At 40.6% G+C, this 20,267-nt stretch overlaps 1 protein-coding gene across 5 annotated transcripts in view; it reads left to right on the top strand.

The window, feature by feature from the left end:
- LOC126161479 (circumsporozoite protein-like) overlaps positions 1 to 20,267 on the top strand; it is a 52,424-nt gene that overhangs the window by 27,615 nt on the left and 4,542 nt on the right. For 3 of the 5 annotated variants that reach the window (XM_049917376.1, XM_049917375.1, XM_049917373.1), the window contains exon 1: positions 12,523 to 12,679. The exons of the other annotated variants lie outside the window; for them this stretch is intronic. In XM_049917376.1, the coding sequence (XP_049773333.1) occupies positions 12,647 to 12,679 (33 nt within the window). In that variant the 5' untranslated portion in view covers positions 12,523 to 12,646. Of the gene's footprint in view, positions 1 to 12,522; positions 12,680 to 20,267 lie in introns of those variants that run through there. 5 annotated transcript variants of the gene reach the window in all.

The following is a 20,267-nucleotide window of genomic DNA, read 5'->3' as shown; positions in this document are numbered from 1 at the left end:
TGGAGAAGACTGCGTTTCATTGGGAGGACACTTAGAAAATGTAACAGACCTACTAAGGAGACTACCTACACTACGCTTGTCCGTCCTCTTTTAAAATACTGTTGGGCGGTGTGGGATCCTTACCAGACAGGACTGACTGAGTACATCGAAAAAGTTCAAAGAAAGGCAGCACGTTTTGTATTATCGCGAAATATGGGAGGGAGTGTCACCGAAATGATATAGGATTTGGGATGGGCATCATTAAAAGAAAGGCGATTTTCGCTGCGACGGAATCTTCTCACGAAATTCCAATCAGCAAGTTTCTCCTCTGAATGCGAAAATATTTTGTTGACACCGGCCTACATAGGAAGGAACGATCACAAAGATAAAATAAGGAAAATCAGAGCTCCTACGGAAAGATATAGGTGTTCATTCTTTCCGCACGCTATACGAGACTGGAATAATAGAGAATTGTGAAGGTGGTTCGATGAACCCTCTGCCAGGCACTTAAATGTGATTTGCAGAGTATCCATGTAGATGTAGTTGTAGATGTAAATACAATGACCACCATAGTGAATGCATTTTCCTAGCCAAGTTGGATATGAAGCTGAGATCCACCGTAACGAAGCAAGTATATATGTCTACTTGCTAAGCAGGTGAAGAAGAGATTGAAAGAATATATCGACTATTGAAAGAAAGTGTGATGAAAGTCTAACTGTAATGGGAGATTAGAATTTGATAATAGAGAAACGAACAGAAGGAAAAATAGCAGACCACAGGCTAAGGGAAAGGAAGAAAGCGGAAGCAGCGTGACAGAAGTTTGGTCTGAGCACAATTTAATCATTTCTGCGATTTCTGAATCATGAAAGAAGATTACCTGGAAGAGACAGGAAGACACTGTAAGTTTTCAGAGAGAGATTCAGAAACCAGATTTTAAATTTTATATCAGATGTAGGAGCAAATGTGGGCTTTGACGATTAGTTAGTAGTTACTAAACAAAGGAAATGGTATTAAAGCAGAAAATTAAAAATTAAAATGAGTGAAAGTATTTTTATGGAAAATGAATGAGAAGCTTAGAGGGATGTAACAGTGTAGGGAGCAGGGAACAATTAGGGAAAATGAAAGCCACAACAGGAACCGTTGGATAACACATGCGATACTTTATCTAATTCACAGAAGGAGGAAATATAAAACTATAGCAAATGAAGTAGGCGAGAGGGAAACAGACGTCTATAAAATGAGTCTGGGAGTAAACAGAAAAAGACTAAGCAAGGATGACTAGAGGATAAATCGTGTGATTAGCTAATTTAAACCACAATATTTATACTTACCTGCACGATGTCACGTTTTACATAATGTAATTATCAGATTCTGTTAGCTTACACGTACTAAACCAGACGTCGTATTCCATACCTACATTAGAACCGAAACAACATCAATAACTTACAACATTTCATTGTACAACATGTGACGTTGTAATGTTATTGATGGGGATCCAGTCCTTATGTAATTATGTAATATGACGTCCCGTTTTGTACGTGTAAGCTAAAAGAATCTGATAATTACACTATGTAATACGTGACATCATGCATGTAAGTAGAACTATTAAACTTTAAAGTGATTATGTTACTGGAGGCTACGGAATGTTTTATTTCCACATGGCGATGCATGCAGATAATGCAATGCTCTTCCATACTGGTTTATTTCAGGTGCTTGAAAATTACTTACGATCGAAATTTACATTCGCACGGTTTACATAAAGAACGTTTACGTTACAGAATACAGCGAACGTTAAAGTATTTAGAGGCCTTGGATCCTCATAGTGAGCTGTAACTCGGTACTTTATTGTAAGAAATACGGTCCCACGTAATCAGAGATCTATAAACCTTTCAAACTTCCAAAACTTACATGCAGATAATTGATCATTTAGCAGGGTGGATGTTTCCATATTGTCCAGCACAGGAAAGAAGCTTCGCTGCAGGGAAAGGCTTAAGCACTATGAGATATTGGTGCACATAAATATTAGAGGACATCAAACAAGGCATGAAAGATCAGATACGTGCGATAGAGAGACTTGTCTGACGACTAGAACTTTCGTTAACCCTTGGATGCATGAGTATTCGGACTCTCGTTAACGTTTGTGGAGGCCTCAGAACACCCACTGAGATTTTTATAAACTCCCTTATTTTTCAACCTTGATACATTTATTACGAAAACTTATTTTAAACGGTTTCATTTCAGGTGCGATTTATGGATTATTTCTATGGCGAAGAGTAGCTACTGCTGTAATTCTACTATTTCAATTTGCAGTCTGCGCTTTATTAACAGGCGAGGCTATTCTTTGTAAGCTTACATCATTTGCACTAAAAGATTCGTCACTATTTTCTTCAATTCTGACCTGTCTGATATACAACTGTATGCAGGATCAGTTTCATCTTTGGAAGCAACATTAGATTCACATTCGTCCAACCTTGTACTATAAGTAGGTTGTCTTTTTAGAGAAGTACTAGATGATTGCATACTGTAAGAAACGAACGTTCATTGGATAAAAAAGAAAGTCTAAATAATTATTTTGTCACAGAAAGAGAGAAGAAAGAAAAACAGAGAGAATAACAAGCGTAATTACTTACATCACCTATGAGAGCAACACTTTTAACTTCTGAGATCAACTTCAACAGGAATCCCATTATTGCCGTTGCTAGAGTCTAAAACGTGCAACGATTCCCAATATAAAAATATCACTGGTACCACCATTCATGCACTATGTGCACAAAATTAAGAAAACATTGTTTCCATTAACCTTTGCTATATTGAATATCATTTTATAATAGACGTATTTTTAAGGATTACATAAAGTAGGATCCAGTTATATGGGACTTTAATATGATTAAAAGGATAATTAATTCGCTCTCGAGCCTGAAAGACCCCCATCACACATCGAAGGGTTAATGGACTGAGAGAACTCTGCCAACTTGCTTGTGAGGTGACAATGAAGGACTATTGGACGGCTTCACGTAACGTTGTTTTTTGATTTGTGATGCTAACTTAATGTTCACGATTCGTTCTCACTTCCATCAGGGCAAAAAGGGCCTGAGTATCTCGTAAATACTTGATCCGAAAATGGTCTACGATGTTCAGTCAACCTGTTGGCGATACAGCTACACCTGCTAAAAAGGAATGCGCAAAATACTTTTCTGTTTTAATGACTGCAGAGATAATGACCACCAACTAAGGTCTACTTGGAACTATTTACGGGCGAAAATATGCCACGAACACTCCTAGTCAAGAGATGTCTTTATGGCGACTGAGGAAGAGTCTGACTGTCGAGTGCGGCCCTTTCCCCCACCTCCACCCACACCGTTTCTTGGCGAGGGGGCCACGACCGTATTGCAGCCCCTATACGTATAACAATAACCAAGTTGCCAACTTAACACACTGCCAGAAGATGAAGGAAGTGGTAATCATCGAAACGTTGCGCCATTTCGGCATGCTCACTTAGTTGAAAACCCGAGAGCTTTACATTACATATATTTTCTTGTAAAATAACCACATGTGTTAAAATATTTTGTTCCGTTACTCAAAAATTACTTTCAACCTAATCGGATATCTTTCGACAGAATATGGATAACATACACAAACAAGGGCATACAGTTTTTTAGTAAGACACAATAGGTAAGACATAAAACAATTGGATAATCATCAAAAGCATTAAACACTTACTTCTAAAACTTTAAATTTCTTAATGGTAAGGACCACACGTCTGTAATATCGAAATGTAATCGATGATTACTTGTTAGATTGCGAATATGTAGCACTATAAGCGCAAGTAGCAAAAATGAAAGAACATGTGTTAACATACATTCATAATATAACCTGCATATAACATGACATTGTCATATTTGATACTGAGTTACAGATCTACATTCATTCGAATTGTAAGCCAGATAGCGAGTATTTATCTGTCAGTATATATCATTATTAGTGTTATCGTCTGTACATTGCGTACATTCTCTTCATGTTATATCAAAATTGACATGTATATTCTCTCACAATAGGGAACGTGTTATTATTTAAACATTGTCTATAAATAATGAAATGATACAAGTTAAGAACCTCGTAAAAACAGTCTGTTACAAAACATGAAAGAAATTAGGTAAGTGGGTATTCACTATGCATCTCACATAAAACTTGAAGAAACTGAACAATCATTATGTTGTACAGCATAGCAGACTTTAGGAACTTCTGTTATACTTATTATAATTTATTATGTTAACTAATTAACTGGAAATATTGCCATATAAGGAATGCAGCAGTAATGTATTGCCACATACACTTATTATTTCAAAAATAAATACATATGCATTGCAAAACTGAAATTTTCTGATACAAGTTCTCAGTCAGTTTATTAGCAGGCAAGATACCTGCAACACTTAACTGATAATGTATTTTCAAACGTAGTTGCTAGAACAAATTATACAAGGTGTGTCCCAAAAGTCATGAACTAATTTAAAAAAGGGTTATGTACTTCAAGGTATTGTCCATGACCATCTATACATTTTTCAACCGATTCTCCCACGACCGGCACATCCACTCGAGGGCCTTGACTGGAATCTCTTTTAAAGAATTTTGTCATAGGGGCTGTGATAGCCTCAGTGTAGTTAAATCGCTGTCCCTTGTTACGTTCTTCACGTTGCAGAATAAAAAGAAGTCGTTCGCAGTGAGGCCAGACCATAGGGGACCGCTGCAGCATTGCCACGTTGTTCTTCGCCAGGGACCCAGGGGCACACAGACACACGCTTTGCTGGGCTCATTCTCGTGTTTAAAACTCGCTGTATAAACTATCCGCTTGCAAGTATATGTGCTCGCTTTCAGAACAGTCATGTCCCTGCTAAATAACTGGATTTATTTTAACATGTTGGCTCCAGCAAGTACGAATTTTGGGCTATCCTGTTTAAAAATATTTTTGTTTCCTGCATTTTTGTTGTACTTTTTTGGACAGCACTTCGGAATGGACTCTAATGGCCGACATTGGCTAATCGTGCAAAATTAAGTAAAGTAAATAAATCTAATCAGCAGCCAAGGTGCAAACACTACAATGTCCTTTAACAGATATACGGCTGCGGTGTCCTACGTGAAGAACGTGATCATCATTATCTTCAGTTTGCTCATCCTCTCCTTCTTCTGTTTCAGGGAGGCGAAGTGTACCACTCGGAGAAGGGCACTTCGTCTCTGTGTCGCACTGAAATTTGCACGATTCATTAGTGGTAATAACGTTGCTCAAATCATTCTGTTCCTTCAGTTCACTCACAATCAGATTTTTACTCGTCCGACAACAGTTTGGGGACCAACTTAGCGTGTAGCTTCGTTATATTCAATTCTTTCGTAACGACGGGGTGCACAACGGTTTCCAGGATGTACAGAGCATCAACTACCAGTCGAACACTAATTCGATGGATGGCATTCAACAGCCTGCACACAAGTTTATGGCCGACTAGAGTGGTGTTCATTGCCCAACCCTTCCTGGTCCCTCTTAACCCTCTTCATTCACTGGAATCTTACATGTATGGAAGAGTAGACTTCTCATAGTATGGTAGAAGAAGTTCTTGAGTTATGCAGATTTTTTATCGAGTTATGTGCAGGTCTTGATGGTTCTACGTTATACAAAAGGTTCGCCATGACGCGATTTCGAAATAAAACTGCAGTAAATCATCAATCCTGCTCCCAGCAGTGGTCGGAGAAGACTGACAGAGGGTGAACACTAAGGCTGGGTGACTAGTGAAACATAGTGGCTAAAACACGACAAGAAGTAATCTAGGAGCAATGTGTTGCCAATATAGTCATTATTTTGGAAATGAAGCTGTAAATGTGATATAATTGACAATTTACAACTGACATTCCCAAATATAAGTAAATGATCAGCTTATGAGCAATCGTAAAAACTGTTCTGTCATGTATTTATTTTTACCTTTTAATGGTGTGATACATAAACAGCCCCCCCCCCCCCCCCCCCATGAACCATGGATCTTGTCGTTGGTGGGGCGGCTTGCGTGCCTCAGTGATACAGATAGTCGTACCGTAGGTGCAACCACAACAGAGGGGTATCTGTTGAGAGGCAGACAAACGTGTGGTTCCTGAAGAGGATCAACAGCGTTTTCAGTAAATGCAGGGGCAACAGTCAGGATGATTGACTGATCTGGGCTTGTAACACTAATCAAAACGGCCTTGCTGTGCTGGTCTGCGAACGGCTGAAAGTAAGGGGGAACTACAGCCGTAATTTTTCCCGAGGGTATGCAGCTTTACTGTATGGTAAAATGACGATGGCGACCTCTTGGGTAAAATATTCCGGAGGTAAAATAGTCCCCCATTCGGATCTCTGGGTGGGGACTACTCAAGGGGACGTTTTTATCAGCAGAAAGAAAACTGGCGTTCTACGGATCGGAGCGTGGAATGTCAGATCCCGTAATCGGGCAGGTAGGTTAGAAAATTTAAAAAGGGAAATGGATAGGTTAAAGTTAGATGTAATGGGAATTATAGAAGTTTAGTGGCAAGAGGCACAAGACTTCTGGTCAGGTGAATACAGGGTTGTAAATACAAAATCAAACAGGAGTAATACAGGAGTAGTTTTAACAATGAATAGAAAGTTAGGAATGTGGATAAGCCACTACAAACATCATAGTGAACGCATTATTGTGACCAAGATAGATACGAAACCCACGCCTACCACAGTAGTACAAGTTTATATGTCAACTAACTCCACAGATGACGGAGAGATTGATGAAATGTATGATGAGATAAAAGGAATTATTCAGATAGTGAAGGGAGACGAAAATTTAGTAGTCATGGGTGACAGGAACTCGATAGTAGGAAAAGGAAGTGAAGGAAATGTAGTAGGTGAATATGGGATGGGAGTAAGGAACGAAAGAGGAAGCCGCCTGGTAGAATTTTGCACAGAGCATAACCTAATCATAGCTAACACTTGGTTCAGGAATCATAAAAGAAGGTTGTATACATGGAAGGAGCCTGGAGATACTGGAAGGTCTCAGATAGATTATATAATGGTAAGACAGAGATTCAGGAGCCAGGTTCTAAATTGTAAGACATTTCCAGGGGCAGATGTGGACTCTGACCACAATGTATTGGTTATGAACTGTAGATTAAAACTGAAGAAACTGTAAAAAGGCGGGAATTTGAGAAGATGGAACCTGGATAAATTGACTAAACCAAAGGTTGTAGATAGCTTCAGGGAGAGCATTAGGGAACAATAGAGAAGAATGCGAGAACGAAATACAGTTGAGGAAGAATGGGTAGATTTGAGAGGCGAAATAGTGAAGGCAGCAGAGGATCAAGTAGGTAAAAAGACGAGGGCTAATAGAAATCCATGGGTAACAGAAGAGATATTGAATTTAATTGATGAAAGGAGGAAATATAAAAATGCAGTAAGTGAAGCAGGCAAAAAGTAATACAAAGGTCTCAAAAATGAGATCCACTTGAAGTGCAAAATGGCTAAGCAGGGATGGCTACAGGGCAAATGTAAGGACGTAGAGGCGCATATCACTAGGTGTAAGAACTTGTAACGCCTCCGCTCGGGCGGACGTTAACGCTTTAAAGCCGGTACTATGATACGTTGACGGGTTTCACCTTATAAGAAAGGATTTTAGTAAATATGTTGACCGCGTGTACCTGAATGGAGGCAAAATTAGACTTACACCCACTCAGTAACAACAAGGATACGTCAAGCAAGTCCAAAGTGTAACTGCACGTTAGGACGGACCAGAAACATACACAGCAGATGCTACCAATTGTTAATAATACGGTCGCCAACCTAGTTAGGCATAAACTGAGTTTCTTCCCTGTACAAGAGGAAGTACGTTCAAGCATAACAACACGTAGTAATACTGCATTATATGGCAATTTTTAGAACCAGAAAAATCTACTGAACTATGAATCTCACTTTCTGTACTAATATGGACACACCATATTTACACAACAATACAATATAATGTTTACTACAACCTGCGTTTTGTCTTTTGATCCGACTGAAATCGGGCATAGGTTACCCTAGAAATAGCACTTTTGAAACACACATACAATGTCTATTTTAAGGAGGGAAAACACTGTACATTTAGGTATTATATTGACTGACTACAAGAAAATTGAGGAGCCCTTTAGAGAAAAGAGAACCCCTTGCATGAATATCAACAGCTCAGATGGAAACCCAGTTCTAAACAAAGAAGGCAAAGCAGAAAGGTGGAAGGAGTATAAAGAGGGTCTATACAGGGGAGAAGTTCTTGAGGACAATATTATAGAAATGGAAGAGAATGTAGATGAAGATGAGATAGGAGATACGATACTGCGTGAAGAGTTTGACAGAGCGCTGAGAAACGTAAGTCGAAACAAGGCCCCGGGAGTAGACTACATTCCATTAGAACTACTGACAGCCTTGGGAGAGCCAGGCCTAACAAAATTCTACCATCTAGTGAGCAAGATGTATGAGACAGGCGAAATACTCTCAGACTTCAAGAAGAATATAATAATTCCAATCCCAAAGAAAGCAGGTGTTGACACATGTGAAAATTACCGAACTATCAGTTTAATAAGCCACGGCTGCAAAATACTATCACGAATTCTTTACAGACGAATGGAAAAACTGGTTGAAGCCGACCTCAGGGAAGATCAGTTTGGATTCCGTAGAAATGTTGGAACACGTGAGGCAATACTGATCCTACGACTTACTTAGAAAATAGATTAAGGTAAGGCAAACCTACATTTCTAGCATTTGTAGACTTAGAGAAAGCTTTCGACAATGCTGACTGGAATACTCTCATTCAAATTCTGAATGTGGCAGGGGTAAAATAGAGGGAGCGAAAGGCTATTTACAGTTTGTACAGTAACCAGATGGCAGTTATAAGAGTCGAGGGGCATGAAAGGGAAGCCGTGGTTGGGAAGGGAGTGAGACAGGGTTGTTTCCTATCCCCGATGTTATTCAATCTGTATATTGAGCAAGCAGTAAAGGAAACAAAAGAAAAGTTTGGAGTAGGAATTAAAATCCACAGAGAAGAAATTAAAACTTTGAGGTTTGTCGATGACATCGTAATTCTGTCAGAGACAGCGCAGGACCTGGAAGAGCAGCTGAACGGAATGGACAGTGTCTTGAAAGGAGGATATAAGATGAACATCAACAAAAGCAAAACGAGGATAATGGAATGTAGTCGAATTAAATCGGGTGATGCTGAGGGAATTAGATTAGGAAATTAGACGCTTAAAGTAGTATAGGGGTTTTGCTATTTGGAGACCAAAATAACTGATGATAGTCGAAGTAGAGAGGATATAAAATGTAGACTGGCAATGTTAAGAAAAGTGTTTCTGAAGAAGAGAAATTTGTGAACATCGATTATAGATTTAAGTGTCAGGAAGTCGTTTCTGAAAGTATTTGTATGGAGTGTAGCCATGTATGGAAGTGAAACGTGGACGATAAATAATTTAGACAATGAGACAATAGAAGCTTTCGAAATGTGGTGCTGCAGAAGAATGCTGGATATTAGGTGGGTAGATGACATAACTTCGGAGGAGCTACTGAATAGAATTGGAGAGAAGAGAAATTTGTGGCACAACTCGACTAGAAGAAGGGATCGGTTGGTAGCGTATATTCTGAGGTATCAAGGGATCACCATTTTAGTATTGTAGGGCAGCGTGGAGGGTAAAAATCGTAGAGGGAGCCCAAGAGATGAATGTACTAAACAGATTCAGAAGGATGTAGGTTGGAGTAGGTACTGGGAGATGAAGAATCTTGCACAGGATAGAGTAGCATGGGGAGCTGCATCAAACCAATCTCTGGGCTGAAGACCACAACAACAACAACATATAAACAGTATAATGGACTAACTGTGAGCTGTTGCCTGTTAGCTTAAGTATATAACTAACACACAAAATTTTTAAAGAAAGTTGTGGTCTGTGTATGAAAATTGTTACTGTAGATGGAATGGTGATGAGATGAAAATGTTAATTAATGGGTACAATAGTACATCTATCAAGAGGTCAGTAAAATCTATAGGAACATGAAATTCATCAACGGAAATTTCAGAAAGGAAAACAAAACAATTTTCGTGATATCACATAACAAGTGATGACGGTAAACACTAATTTAATATTTTCCAAAACCCTACTCCAACAGATGTAATCATACTCAGTTCATCGTCATCCTGAACACTGTAGCACAGCATATTTTCACTATGAATGAGCTCCTAACTAGGACGCCATTTCAAAAGCAATCAGTAACTGAACTGAACACATTAAAATATGGAGCCGAGAATAACGGCTATAATCGAAAATTGTGTCAGACATTGGTGAAAAAGAACAAGGAAGTATAGAAACTCTAATAAAAACTGAGAAATGACATTACAAAATATTCAAAAAAGCTGAAAATATATGTGAATTCCTAACGGACCAAACTGCTGAGGTCCTCGGTTCCCAGACTTACACACTATTTAACTTAGACTAAGTTACTCTAAGGACAACACGCACACCCATGCGAGAGGGTGGAATAGAACCTCCGGCGGGAGGGGCCGCGCAACTCGCAATTGGCGCCATGGTATCCTTAACCACGCGGCCACTCCGCGAGGCTAAAAAACAATGACAGTAAGTCTCACCTAGGCAAAATACCTGTGGTAGGTTACCAAAGCACTTAGATTTATCAATGTATGGCTCAGACTTCACACAGTGAACACTACTGAACGTAATACTACATACGCTAGTAGCAATGAATCAAAATTTAGTTTGCCTAGCGTATATAGAATAAAATATAATGATTGTGACAGTTTTTTCATTGGTCAGAGAGGAAGAAAAATGCGTACCAGATTTAAGGAGAATTGAAGAGCCAATGAAAATAAGCTATCCACAGTTGACATACATGCCAGAACTGAAAAACTTTCTGCAGGCAGCTTAGATAATAATTGTTCTATCCTCCATAAGATGGACACAGTTTTCAGTAAATCCACACCGAGTTTTAAATGAACATGTGCTCAAAAATAGGAAGTTTGTAGAGGATGTTAATGATTTTTGTCAGTGAAACATTAATGGATCAAACTGCTTTACAACACCAACATTTGTTCATGATTATATCACAGCCAACATATTATTAATCTGAAATTAATTAGGAATGAATAATTCCAAATGAGAGCTCTTTAAGCTGTTAAGCTTATTTCTTGAATCTGAAAACCACAAACTGACTGAATGCAGTATAAACACTCCAATGCACGAAGAACATTACACATTACTTGATCTGGTTTCGTGAACTACTTGATTCAAGTTACCTGGAAACGTGATTAATCTTCTCTCTATTGAAATAATTTTAACACTTTCAATTATGACTGCCTCGGTAGTAATGATGACAGGGTAGGATACTGTTGACGATTAACGAATTGCGGTAATAATCAGAAACACTCACAATGTTTTAGTTCAATTAAAAATCGTTAAAATGTTCAAAGTGATGAATCCATTAAGTTGGCAAGCCGTGTGTGCAATTAAAACGTTAATTGACATTGCGCCGAATTGCAGATGGTGCTACGTAATGCATTCTATAACGACCGTTATTGGCAACATGTCCTTCTTTAACAAAGAACAGCGTTCAATAACTTTGGTCACACAGTAGTCTTCTTCAGTTAAAAATTCTTCTTGTACGCTTTGTACAGTCAAATACATGTGCTTGCTCATCCATACATAACACCTTGCCATATTTAAAATATCATTTCAAAATCATTCTCCGTTACACCCTTGAGCACCGCAATCTTGGGTACATTCTTCACAACGGAAGACTAGAAACTCTCTTTCCGTTACTGACTGCGGGCTTCCATGCCCAGAAACACTATTACCAGTTCTGAAAGAGACGATATGGATTATATACAATATGAACTTCACTGAGTATGTGAACGTTTGTACCAAATAATTTTACAATATTATTTTTCAACAGCTTTCTCATAATTGTATTTTCGTTCTTAAACAACGAATAATGACAAAATTAGTACATACATGTACAAGAAATTACTTGAAAATTGTAGGATTAATTAACTGAAAAATTATGAAGTAGTGTTATAGCATCACAAACGATAAAATTCACATATCTTTTAGTCCTAGTGGTGTCTCATAAACATGTGGTACTGTCTTCCGTCAGTTTAACCGTTTATGTAATTCTTTTCCGTTTCTGATAAACTATTATTACTGACCATTATACCCTTGCATTGGGTAGCAAAGATTTAATAAGAGCTTTTCAAACCCAGTGGGAGAATCCCTAAGACCATTCTTTACTGTAACTGAATTTCTCGATTGTTGATGAAATCTGAAAGTAGCTGCTGCTACACGAGGCAGTACGCTCAAGCACGTGGGCAGTTCCCGCATCATTCCACTGATGTTTATTCAGTTGTCAAAACACCGTTCTTAGTTCCAATCATAAACGAGCTGTGACGTCTCAAGCCTTCCCGGAATACGGTACAACAACAGTTGATTCTGTCTCCATAGACTGTCAGCCTTTGTTTTACGGGAGGTGTCGACACCTGCGCGTGTCATACCCCCGTTCGCAAACAAGCAGTCCTCAGTAGGAATAAATATCACGCGATGCTTGGTGAGGTATAAAAAGACCGCTCATTGCTCCGGTCAGCTGCAGTCAACAATCAAGATGAGAGCGTTGCTTTTCTTCTTCTTCCTGGCGGTAAGTGGCTCAGACGCGCAGTCTTCGGTCAGTACTTGGCTTGTTTACTAAGAAGATGATTTATTTCGTGATTTCATGTTATCTCCCTCCAGTTATCATGGGTTCATGGTATCTCAATGTTGTGGAAAGTATAATTGAAGCAATATTTGTTCTCTGTTGCTCAGATCAACCCCTACTGGTTTTTACTGACTGTACTTTTCTATGTTCGTATTTTAAACTTAAACGAATGAAAATAACTCGGTGAAACTTTTACACAGGATAATGTTTGTAAGCTGCTGCTCTGAAAATGAAAATCTCTCTTATTAGCCCTGTGATTAGGGGGGAAGAACACATTTTTTGCTCTGTCTGTGCTGCACCTTGTGGATGCGAACGAAAGAAACCTGTCTGATACGAACAGTGCAAGAAAACATACTTGTCTACCTATGGGTATAATCGGCACGGTTCAGTTTATTACGAACAGCGACATAGTGATCAAGGGATAGATAAGGTAGATTACTGGCATGAACTAAAGAAACCATTAAATAATCTGATATAAGTCAATATATTGTAAGTCCTATTAGAATGACAATGACGTTCCAAATTACAGAGAGTGTAGGCACACAATTTGTGACAACGTGTTTCTAAAAGTGCAGACTTTGTCAACTCATACATTAAATGTCAGCAAAATCCACTGAAAACCATATTATGACAGATCATAAGGGGCTGCAGAGAAAGAATTGGAAAGCAGCTATGTGACGGTGTCGAATTACCGATTGGCTGTTGCACACGGTAAGATTCAAGTGACGAGCGAAAACCAGTTGACGGAGATATCACTATGTTAATAGGTCTATAATATGGCTCTAATTTTGGCTGATAATGAGTAGACATAATGTAGAAAGAAGATAATGGATCCGCGAATCATCTAATAGTTCTGAAACGTAGCCGCACATGTTTCATATAAATGTGCTTACAGCTTTACAGCGATAGTAAGTTCGCATCATTGAAAAAACCGACATTCTCTCACTCCCATTAAACAACAAGTGAAGGCCTTTCGAAACTTGTACAGGAATAATTAATGTTTTCAGTTTCCAGCTCCACAGCCTGCAACCCCACTCGTCCAAAATAAATCTGCTCTGCCCAGACCACTATCCCAAGTGTACGTAGTACATGCGTTTTTGCGGCAACGGACGTTGATGTGACATTGTATGACTAACATCACCGAAGAAATCAAATTAACGTACCTGTATATCGTATACAAGAACTTTCATGACGCAGGAATATCGATAGCGTCGGGTATTTCTGCCCCAAGAAATATTTTCTCTGAAGACTGACGTAGCAGTAAAAGCGTGACGAAAGTTATTACAATGATTGTTTAATACAGTATATACAGCAAAATTTCGGTAATGCAAGATAACTAGGACCGAGTGCAGTTCGAATCTGGGAAAACAAAATTTAAACGAAATGTGCCAATCTACAGATTTTTTACTTAAAAATAGATTCAGACCTCGGTATTCAAAGTACCATTACAGTAAATAATATTATTTCATCAGTTCACGTATTACTTAGAATTTATTGTAGAAATAATGTTATATTAGAAACTCAAACACTGTACTGTAAACACACACATGTCACATAAATAACTGTACAACTGCTGCTAGTCATCATCGTCGTTATCATCATCAGTGTTCTGGCCATAGCCAGGTTTTCACATGGCAACTCTCGGTGCTCTCCTATCTTCTCCCACTTCACTTTTGTGTAATTTCCGCTTCTCTTGATGTTGTTTGTCCTCTGTCATCAGATCTGCTACAGAACGTTGCGTGTCCTGGATTACCCTCTACGTTTTGTGATGTTGTGTGGTTGTGTATACTATACGGCCTAAGCGTTACTCCACCATCCTTAAGCCACTTTTCACAGATGACCACACCGAGCAAGATGGCGCAGTGGTTAGCACACTGGACTCGCATTCGGGAGGACGACGGTTCAATCCCGTCTCCAGCCATCCTGATTTGGGTTTTCCGTGATTTCCCTAAATCGTTTCAGGCAAATGCCGGGATGGTTCCTTTGAAAGGGCACGGCCGATTTCCTTCCCAATCCTTCCCAAACCCGAGCTTGCGCTCCGTCTCTAATGACCTCGTTGTCGACGGGACGTTAAACACTAACAACCACAGATGACCACGACTGTAGTACGCCAGCAGGCGAGCAGGTTCACCGTTTCAGAGATTCTCGTTTCCAGCCACAACGATGTGTCCTTTGTCAAAACCACTTATGCCAGTGGATTTCAGCATTTGCGTTCCCTATCTTCGCTGTAATGACTACCCATTCGTCTCACTTTCGCGTTCATCCTTTCCTTAATGCGTCACGAGCCAGCAACACCACCAGGAGGCAGTCATCCTCGCGGTGGGCAGTGGTCGTAATATTTCGGCTTATCAGTGTATAACAAGTGGAGAGAAGCGCGAGAAAAAACACAATACCGGAGAAGTGATCAGTGCTACGAGTATAACCTGAAACTGGCTACCCAGAAAAAGATACTAGTTTATGGACTGAGTTTGCAGTAGACAATACATATTTATCATTTAAAATCAGACGTGATTAAAATCATTTTTCTTTTCGTGTGAGTGTTATGGCGATCTTACTGTAACTTCGCGCAAGAGATTTAACAAATTTAGACACCAATTTTCCAGAGGCCTCACCAATATCTCCGAGTCAGAAAATGCAAAGGTTTACAAAATTACATGGACTTTTGAAGAGATTGTGTCCTGCATATTGGCTGTACACTTTGCGATATACCTATAAACCTCCTTCATGGGCAAGAGTACTCTTTTCTTTAATTTTCGAGGGTTATTATGTTTTTGCATGACAATACTTTTCGGACAAAGACACTATCTTTGTGCAGTTGTGTGACTGCTGCCGTTTTCTTTTTTTGTCTAATGGAGATGAGATAGTCGTCATCATTCGTTTTCTGGACGCCGTAAGGTAAGGACACATTATGCACTGAAGAGCCAAAAAAACTGGTACACCTGCCTAATATCGTGTAGGACACCCACGGGCACGCAGAAGTGCCTCAGCAGGAAGTGGAATGGACTCGACGAATGTCAGAAGTAGTGCTGGAGGATGGTGGGCACCAACTCTGGCCTTGACCACTCCAGTGCCCTGCGTCGGCCTGCGCGTCAGCCACTCATATTTCAATAGCCTCCTTCAGAACACAGTCTAAAACGACGACATATGTCTTAACACCTCCGTTTCTTCATACTTGCTGGAGCAACCTGTAGCCTTGCAGTGTTCTGCAACCGCTGATTTTGTTGGTTGCGGAAGTTCGGTGTGTCTTCGGTGTGTCTTTCTTCGATTGTTCGCACAGTCTCCCCGACGAACGCCTTTCGGCATTTACATGGAATACGGTAAACAACTCGTTTATGGAGCCCCAAGTCATATTTCACTCTACCTGTCACGCGTTTCCGGTGGTGGGCGAAAAACGCATTTAATGTTACATCGAGCCAGGATTCTGCCGATTTCGTTCGACACCCTGCTGGCGTATGACCTATACGGCAATGTCGTGTCCTCCTCATCGTTTTATCTCTGCTGGGATTGTACTTTCTGCCCAAAAGCCCGTCCGAATTGCCTCTTATCGTATACGTTCTTCTTGTAATCTTGCCTAAGGTGATCAATCTACCTTCGTAGGCTTTCTTCGTCCGCTATTACACTGGCCTTCTGTGCCAGTGCATATAGCACACCCTCACGCAGTGAAGGATGTTGAGTTAGCAGCGTGGAGAAACAAATCAGTGTAGGTGGCGTTGCCATGCACACAGTGTCCCATACTGCCCTCCGCTTTGCGCTTGACTGATACGTGCATAAAGGGGAGATCGACATTTTCTTCCATCTCCATGGCGAATTTGATACTAGGCTGCACAGAGATCAGATGCTGGAAAAACTCCTGAAGTCTTTCACTCCCATGGTTCCACACCACAAATGTGCCATCAACATATCTAAAAAACCACGTAGGATTCAGAGCAGCTTTTTCCAGGGTTTATCTTCGAAGTCCTCCGTAAGCAAGTTTGCAACAAATGGTGATAGTTGGCACCCCATGATGACCTCTTCCGTTTGTTTATAGCAGTCGTCAGTGAAGGGAGAGAATGTTGATGTGAGCACAAATTCGAAGACTCATTGCCGGATTGAATTTCTCCCTTATCAACTTGTGGGAATCAGCAAGCGGCACTCTGGTGAAGAGGGATACCACATCAAAGCTGGCCGCAAGGCCCTGGTCACCGAGGCCTAGTTCTTGCAACCTGTTAAATGAAATGTACAGAGATCCTAAAGTGGTGCTGACATTTACCAGTGTAGTGGCTTAATACCGCCGTTAGATGTTTGGTCAGCTGGTTCGTTGGTGTGCCGTTTTGCTTACAATAGAACGTAGAGGAACGTCCCGTTTGTAAACCTTTGGTAACCCATAGAGTTTGGTGATGCAGCAGCTCGTGACCCAAGCTTCTTGATTTCCTTCGGCAGGGACTGGCGCAGAAGCTCAGTAGACTTCTTCTTCACTTGTTGATCGGTTCTCTCTTCAAATTTCTAGATAGTGGATTCTCGAGTACGTCATACATTTTGCGATTGTACTCTGACAGCGGTAGTACAGTGGCATTACCTTCGTCCACAGGTAGTTTGATTATTTCAGGATCGTTCCGTAGATCTAGAATGGCAGCTCTTTTCGCTTTCGGGATGTTCGTCCTCGGAGGGACGGCTGCAGAGAGCGTGCTGCACATTTCCCGACGTATCTATTCCACATCGTCGCTATGGAGGGGGTAAGCTACTTGTTATACACCACTGATGAAATATACAACAGGTATAGCAGTCGGTGTTGGAGTGAAGTTGAGTCCCTTTTCGTGAACTAATTTTGTAGCGTCGTCAATCTCTTTCGCCGGGAGATTGATCACGGTTCGTCGTTGGTCTTCCTGTGGCTGTTTTTCTCTTGCTGCTAGACATTCGAATCTGGAGACTTGTTTGATAGTAACACTGCATCAAGATAGTTCCGCATGCTCCCGAGCAAGAGAATGAAGAAAAAGACTACTGAGCTTCTGCGTTAAGCCCTGCCGGAGGAAATTGTCAAGAAGCTTCGTTGCCGTGCGGATATATTGGGCAAAACCATATAACTGAGGAAGCTATTGTGGAGTTAGTATATCTTCTTTAGAAAGTATTTAATACTCTATCTATTCCGTGTTTCTTCTGATTGTCCTCATAGTCAGTAGCGCTCTCGTACTGCAAACGAATGATGTCTGTCATCTGATGGAATTGTAGGCAGCAACCACTGATAAAAGTGAATTTATTGTAAATAAACGATGTTAATTTTGCAGAAGTACAGTCGAATTGTAATCAGTATAATTAAGTAGCAAATGAAAAATTTTATGATCATAGCCTACACGGAGATATCGGCTGGTTCACGTGTAAGCCCTGACTGACTGACTTGGCGCGATAAAGATTCTATTATACAAGATTGTACTGTTTCATACTTCTTGGCATTCTCTGCTGTGACGCTGTCCGTCATTTGTTAACCGAAACTCTTATGTTTCCTGCATAGGAATGGTGTTATAATTACTGTCAATGATTTATAGACTTCCCTTGAAATTTTTAACGTCAAGAATGACTTACTGTTTTATTATTTATAATTAAAGTTATAAGTGTCCATTCCATGACCAACCCCCGGTTTATATGAGAGTGTGTATGGTATCTCACTTAGTAACACGTTTTTCACATCAACTACCCGATAAAAACCCGATATATATTGCGAAGTATGTCTTGTTCTGGTCATGTGAACAGCGTCCTAATAGCTATTTTACTGTAGCTCTACAAACTACTCAAGGCAGTACTGCAACATATGAAGTACTGTAATATTTATCAATTTAGTTGAAGATAATATAAAAAGTTCTGATTCTGGGAGATTACATCCCAAGATATCTTCGCGCAAATCCACGATTCTTTGAGGAGAGGAGCACCTCTGATAGCGCCACTAGAGGGACAGCTATCATACAGTACACTGGCCTACATCTCAAGAAGTATTTATTTTCGAGCATAAGTTTACAGGCATTTTGTTTCAACTTCTGGGTGGCGTTTTTCCTAAAGAATATGGAACATTTCTTTTTTAAAACACCTTTATGTTCTACTACATCCCTATCGCTTTTCATCCTCTTCATTTTAGCCTAACTGGTGCATTCATACACTGCTCTTGTAGGACAATGTCTTTTAACATTGGGGAAAGGATTTTTTTTTCATCCTTAAGCAGTACAACAGAGGCAGCCAAGAATTCGGCTCATGAGCTGTGCCTCAGCTCTTGTGCCATACTGATCGGCCTGTCTGCACACTGGTCCCACTGCCACACCACACTGTCTTACCGGTAGGAGGGGAAGAGGGAAACTGGGGACGCACTGTACTTTAGGTAGCAGTGCATTGGGACTACATACGATTCGGTTTCATATTGCTCCACAACGTAGGTCAAAAAGGCGCTGAAGACATAACGTATATTTTTTTCTCGTATAAAGTGTTGGCATACGAAGAGACACAGATAATTTCATAGATTTTTACTTTCAGGTTGCCACGTAATCGAGACTTATTTGGTTTGATAATCGCTCCCATACATATGTTGACAGAAATATTATAGCAGTTTTGCAACTTCATTGTGGACGAATGGAAAGTCTATCTGAGGAAAACAGTGTAGACGTCCTGCACAATTCAAACGAAAAAGCCGGCCGCGGTGGCCGTGCGGTTCTAGGCGCTCCAGTCCGGAGCCGCGCTTCTGCTACGGTCGCAGGTTCGAATCCTGCTTCGGGCATGGGTGTGTGTGATGTCCTTAGGTTAGTTAGTTTTAAGTAGTTCTAAGTTCTAGGGGACTGATGACGACAGCAGTTGAGTCCCATAGTGCTCAGAGCCATTTGAACCATTTTTTTTTTCAAACGAAAAAGGATTTGCCTATAAAATGGGAATTACACTGCAGATCAGTCGGTTAGATCTGCACATGTGCAGGGACGCTTTCCACTGAAACGGCAAACGGTCTCGAAAACAGCTCGAAAAGATGTGAGTTTGGCAGTGTCGTCAAAACGTGTAGAAAACTATCCTTGTAATTCTTTCAAGGCCACAGTGAGTTCTTCAGACATCACATTTTCTTTAATGTCATTGAGCATAGGGTACTGGAACCCGACCGGCTAGCGGCGCGATCTAACTCACTGCTTCCCGAGCGGGAAGTCGTGTCGGTCCCCGGCACGAATCTGCCGGGCGAATTAGTGTAGAGGTCCGGTGTGCCGGCCAGCCTGTGGATAGTTTTTAGGGCGGTTTTCCATCTACCTCGGGGAATGCGAGCTGGTTCCCTTTATTCCGCCTGTTACACTATATCGGAAATTGCTGCGCAAACACTGCCTCCACGTACGCATACACCATAATTACTCTACCACGCAAACATTTGGGATTACACTCGTCTGGTCTGGTATGAGACGTTCCCGGGAGGGGGGTCCACCGGGGGCCGAACGGCACAATAACGCTGTGTTCGGTGTGGGGCGGCGGTGGGGTGGGTGGACTGCTGTGGCCTGTTGTGGGGTTGTGTACCACTGAGGGCTACTGCTGGACGAAGCCTCTC

Source organism: Schistocerca cancellata, chromosome 2 (assembly GCF_023864275.1).
Source record: "Schistocerca cancellata isolate TAMUIC-IGC-003103 chromosome 2, iqSchCanc2.1, whole genome shotgun sequence".
NCBI classification, from domain to species: Eukaryota; Metazoa; Arthropoda; class Insecta; order Orthoptera; family Acrididae; genus Schistocerca; species Schistocerca cancellata.
The sequence above is the reverse complement of the archived record's forward strand: the minus strand, read 5'-3'. Positions and strand labels throughout refer to the sequence as shown.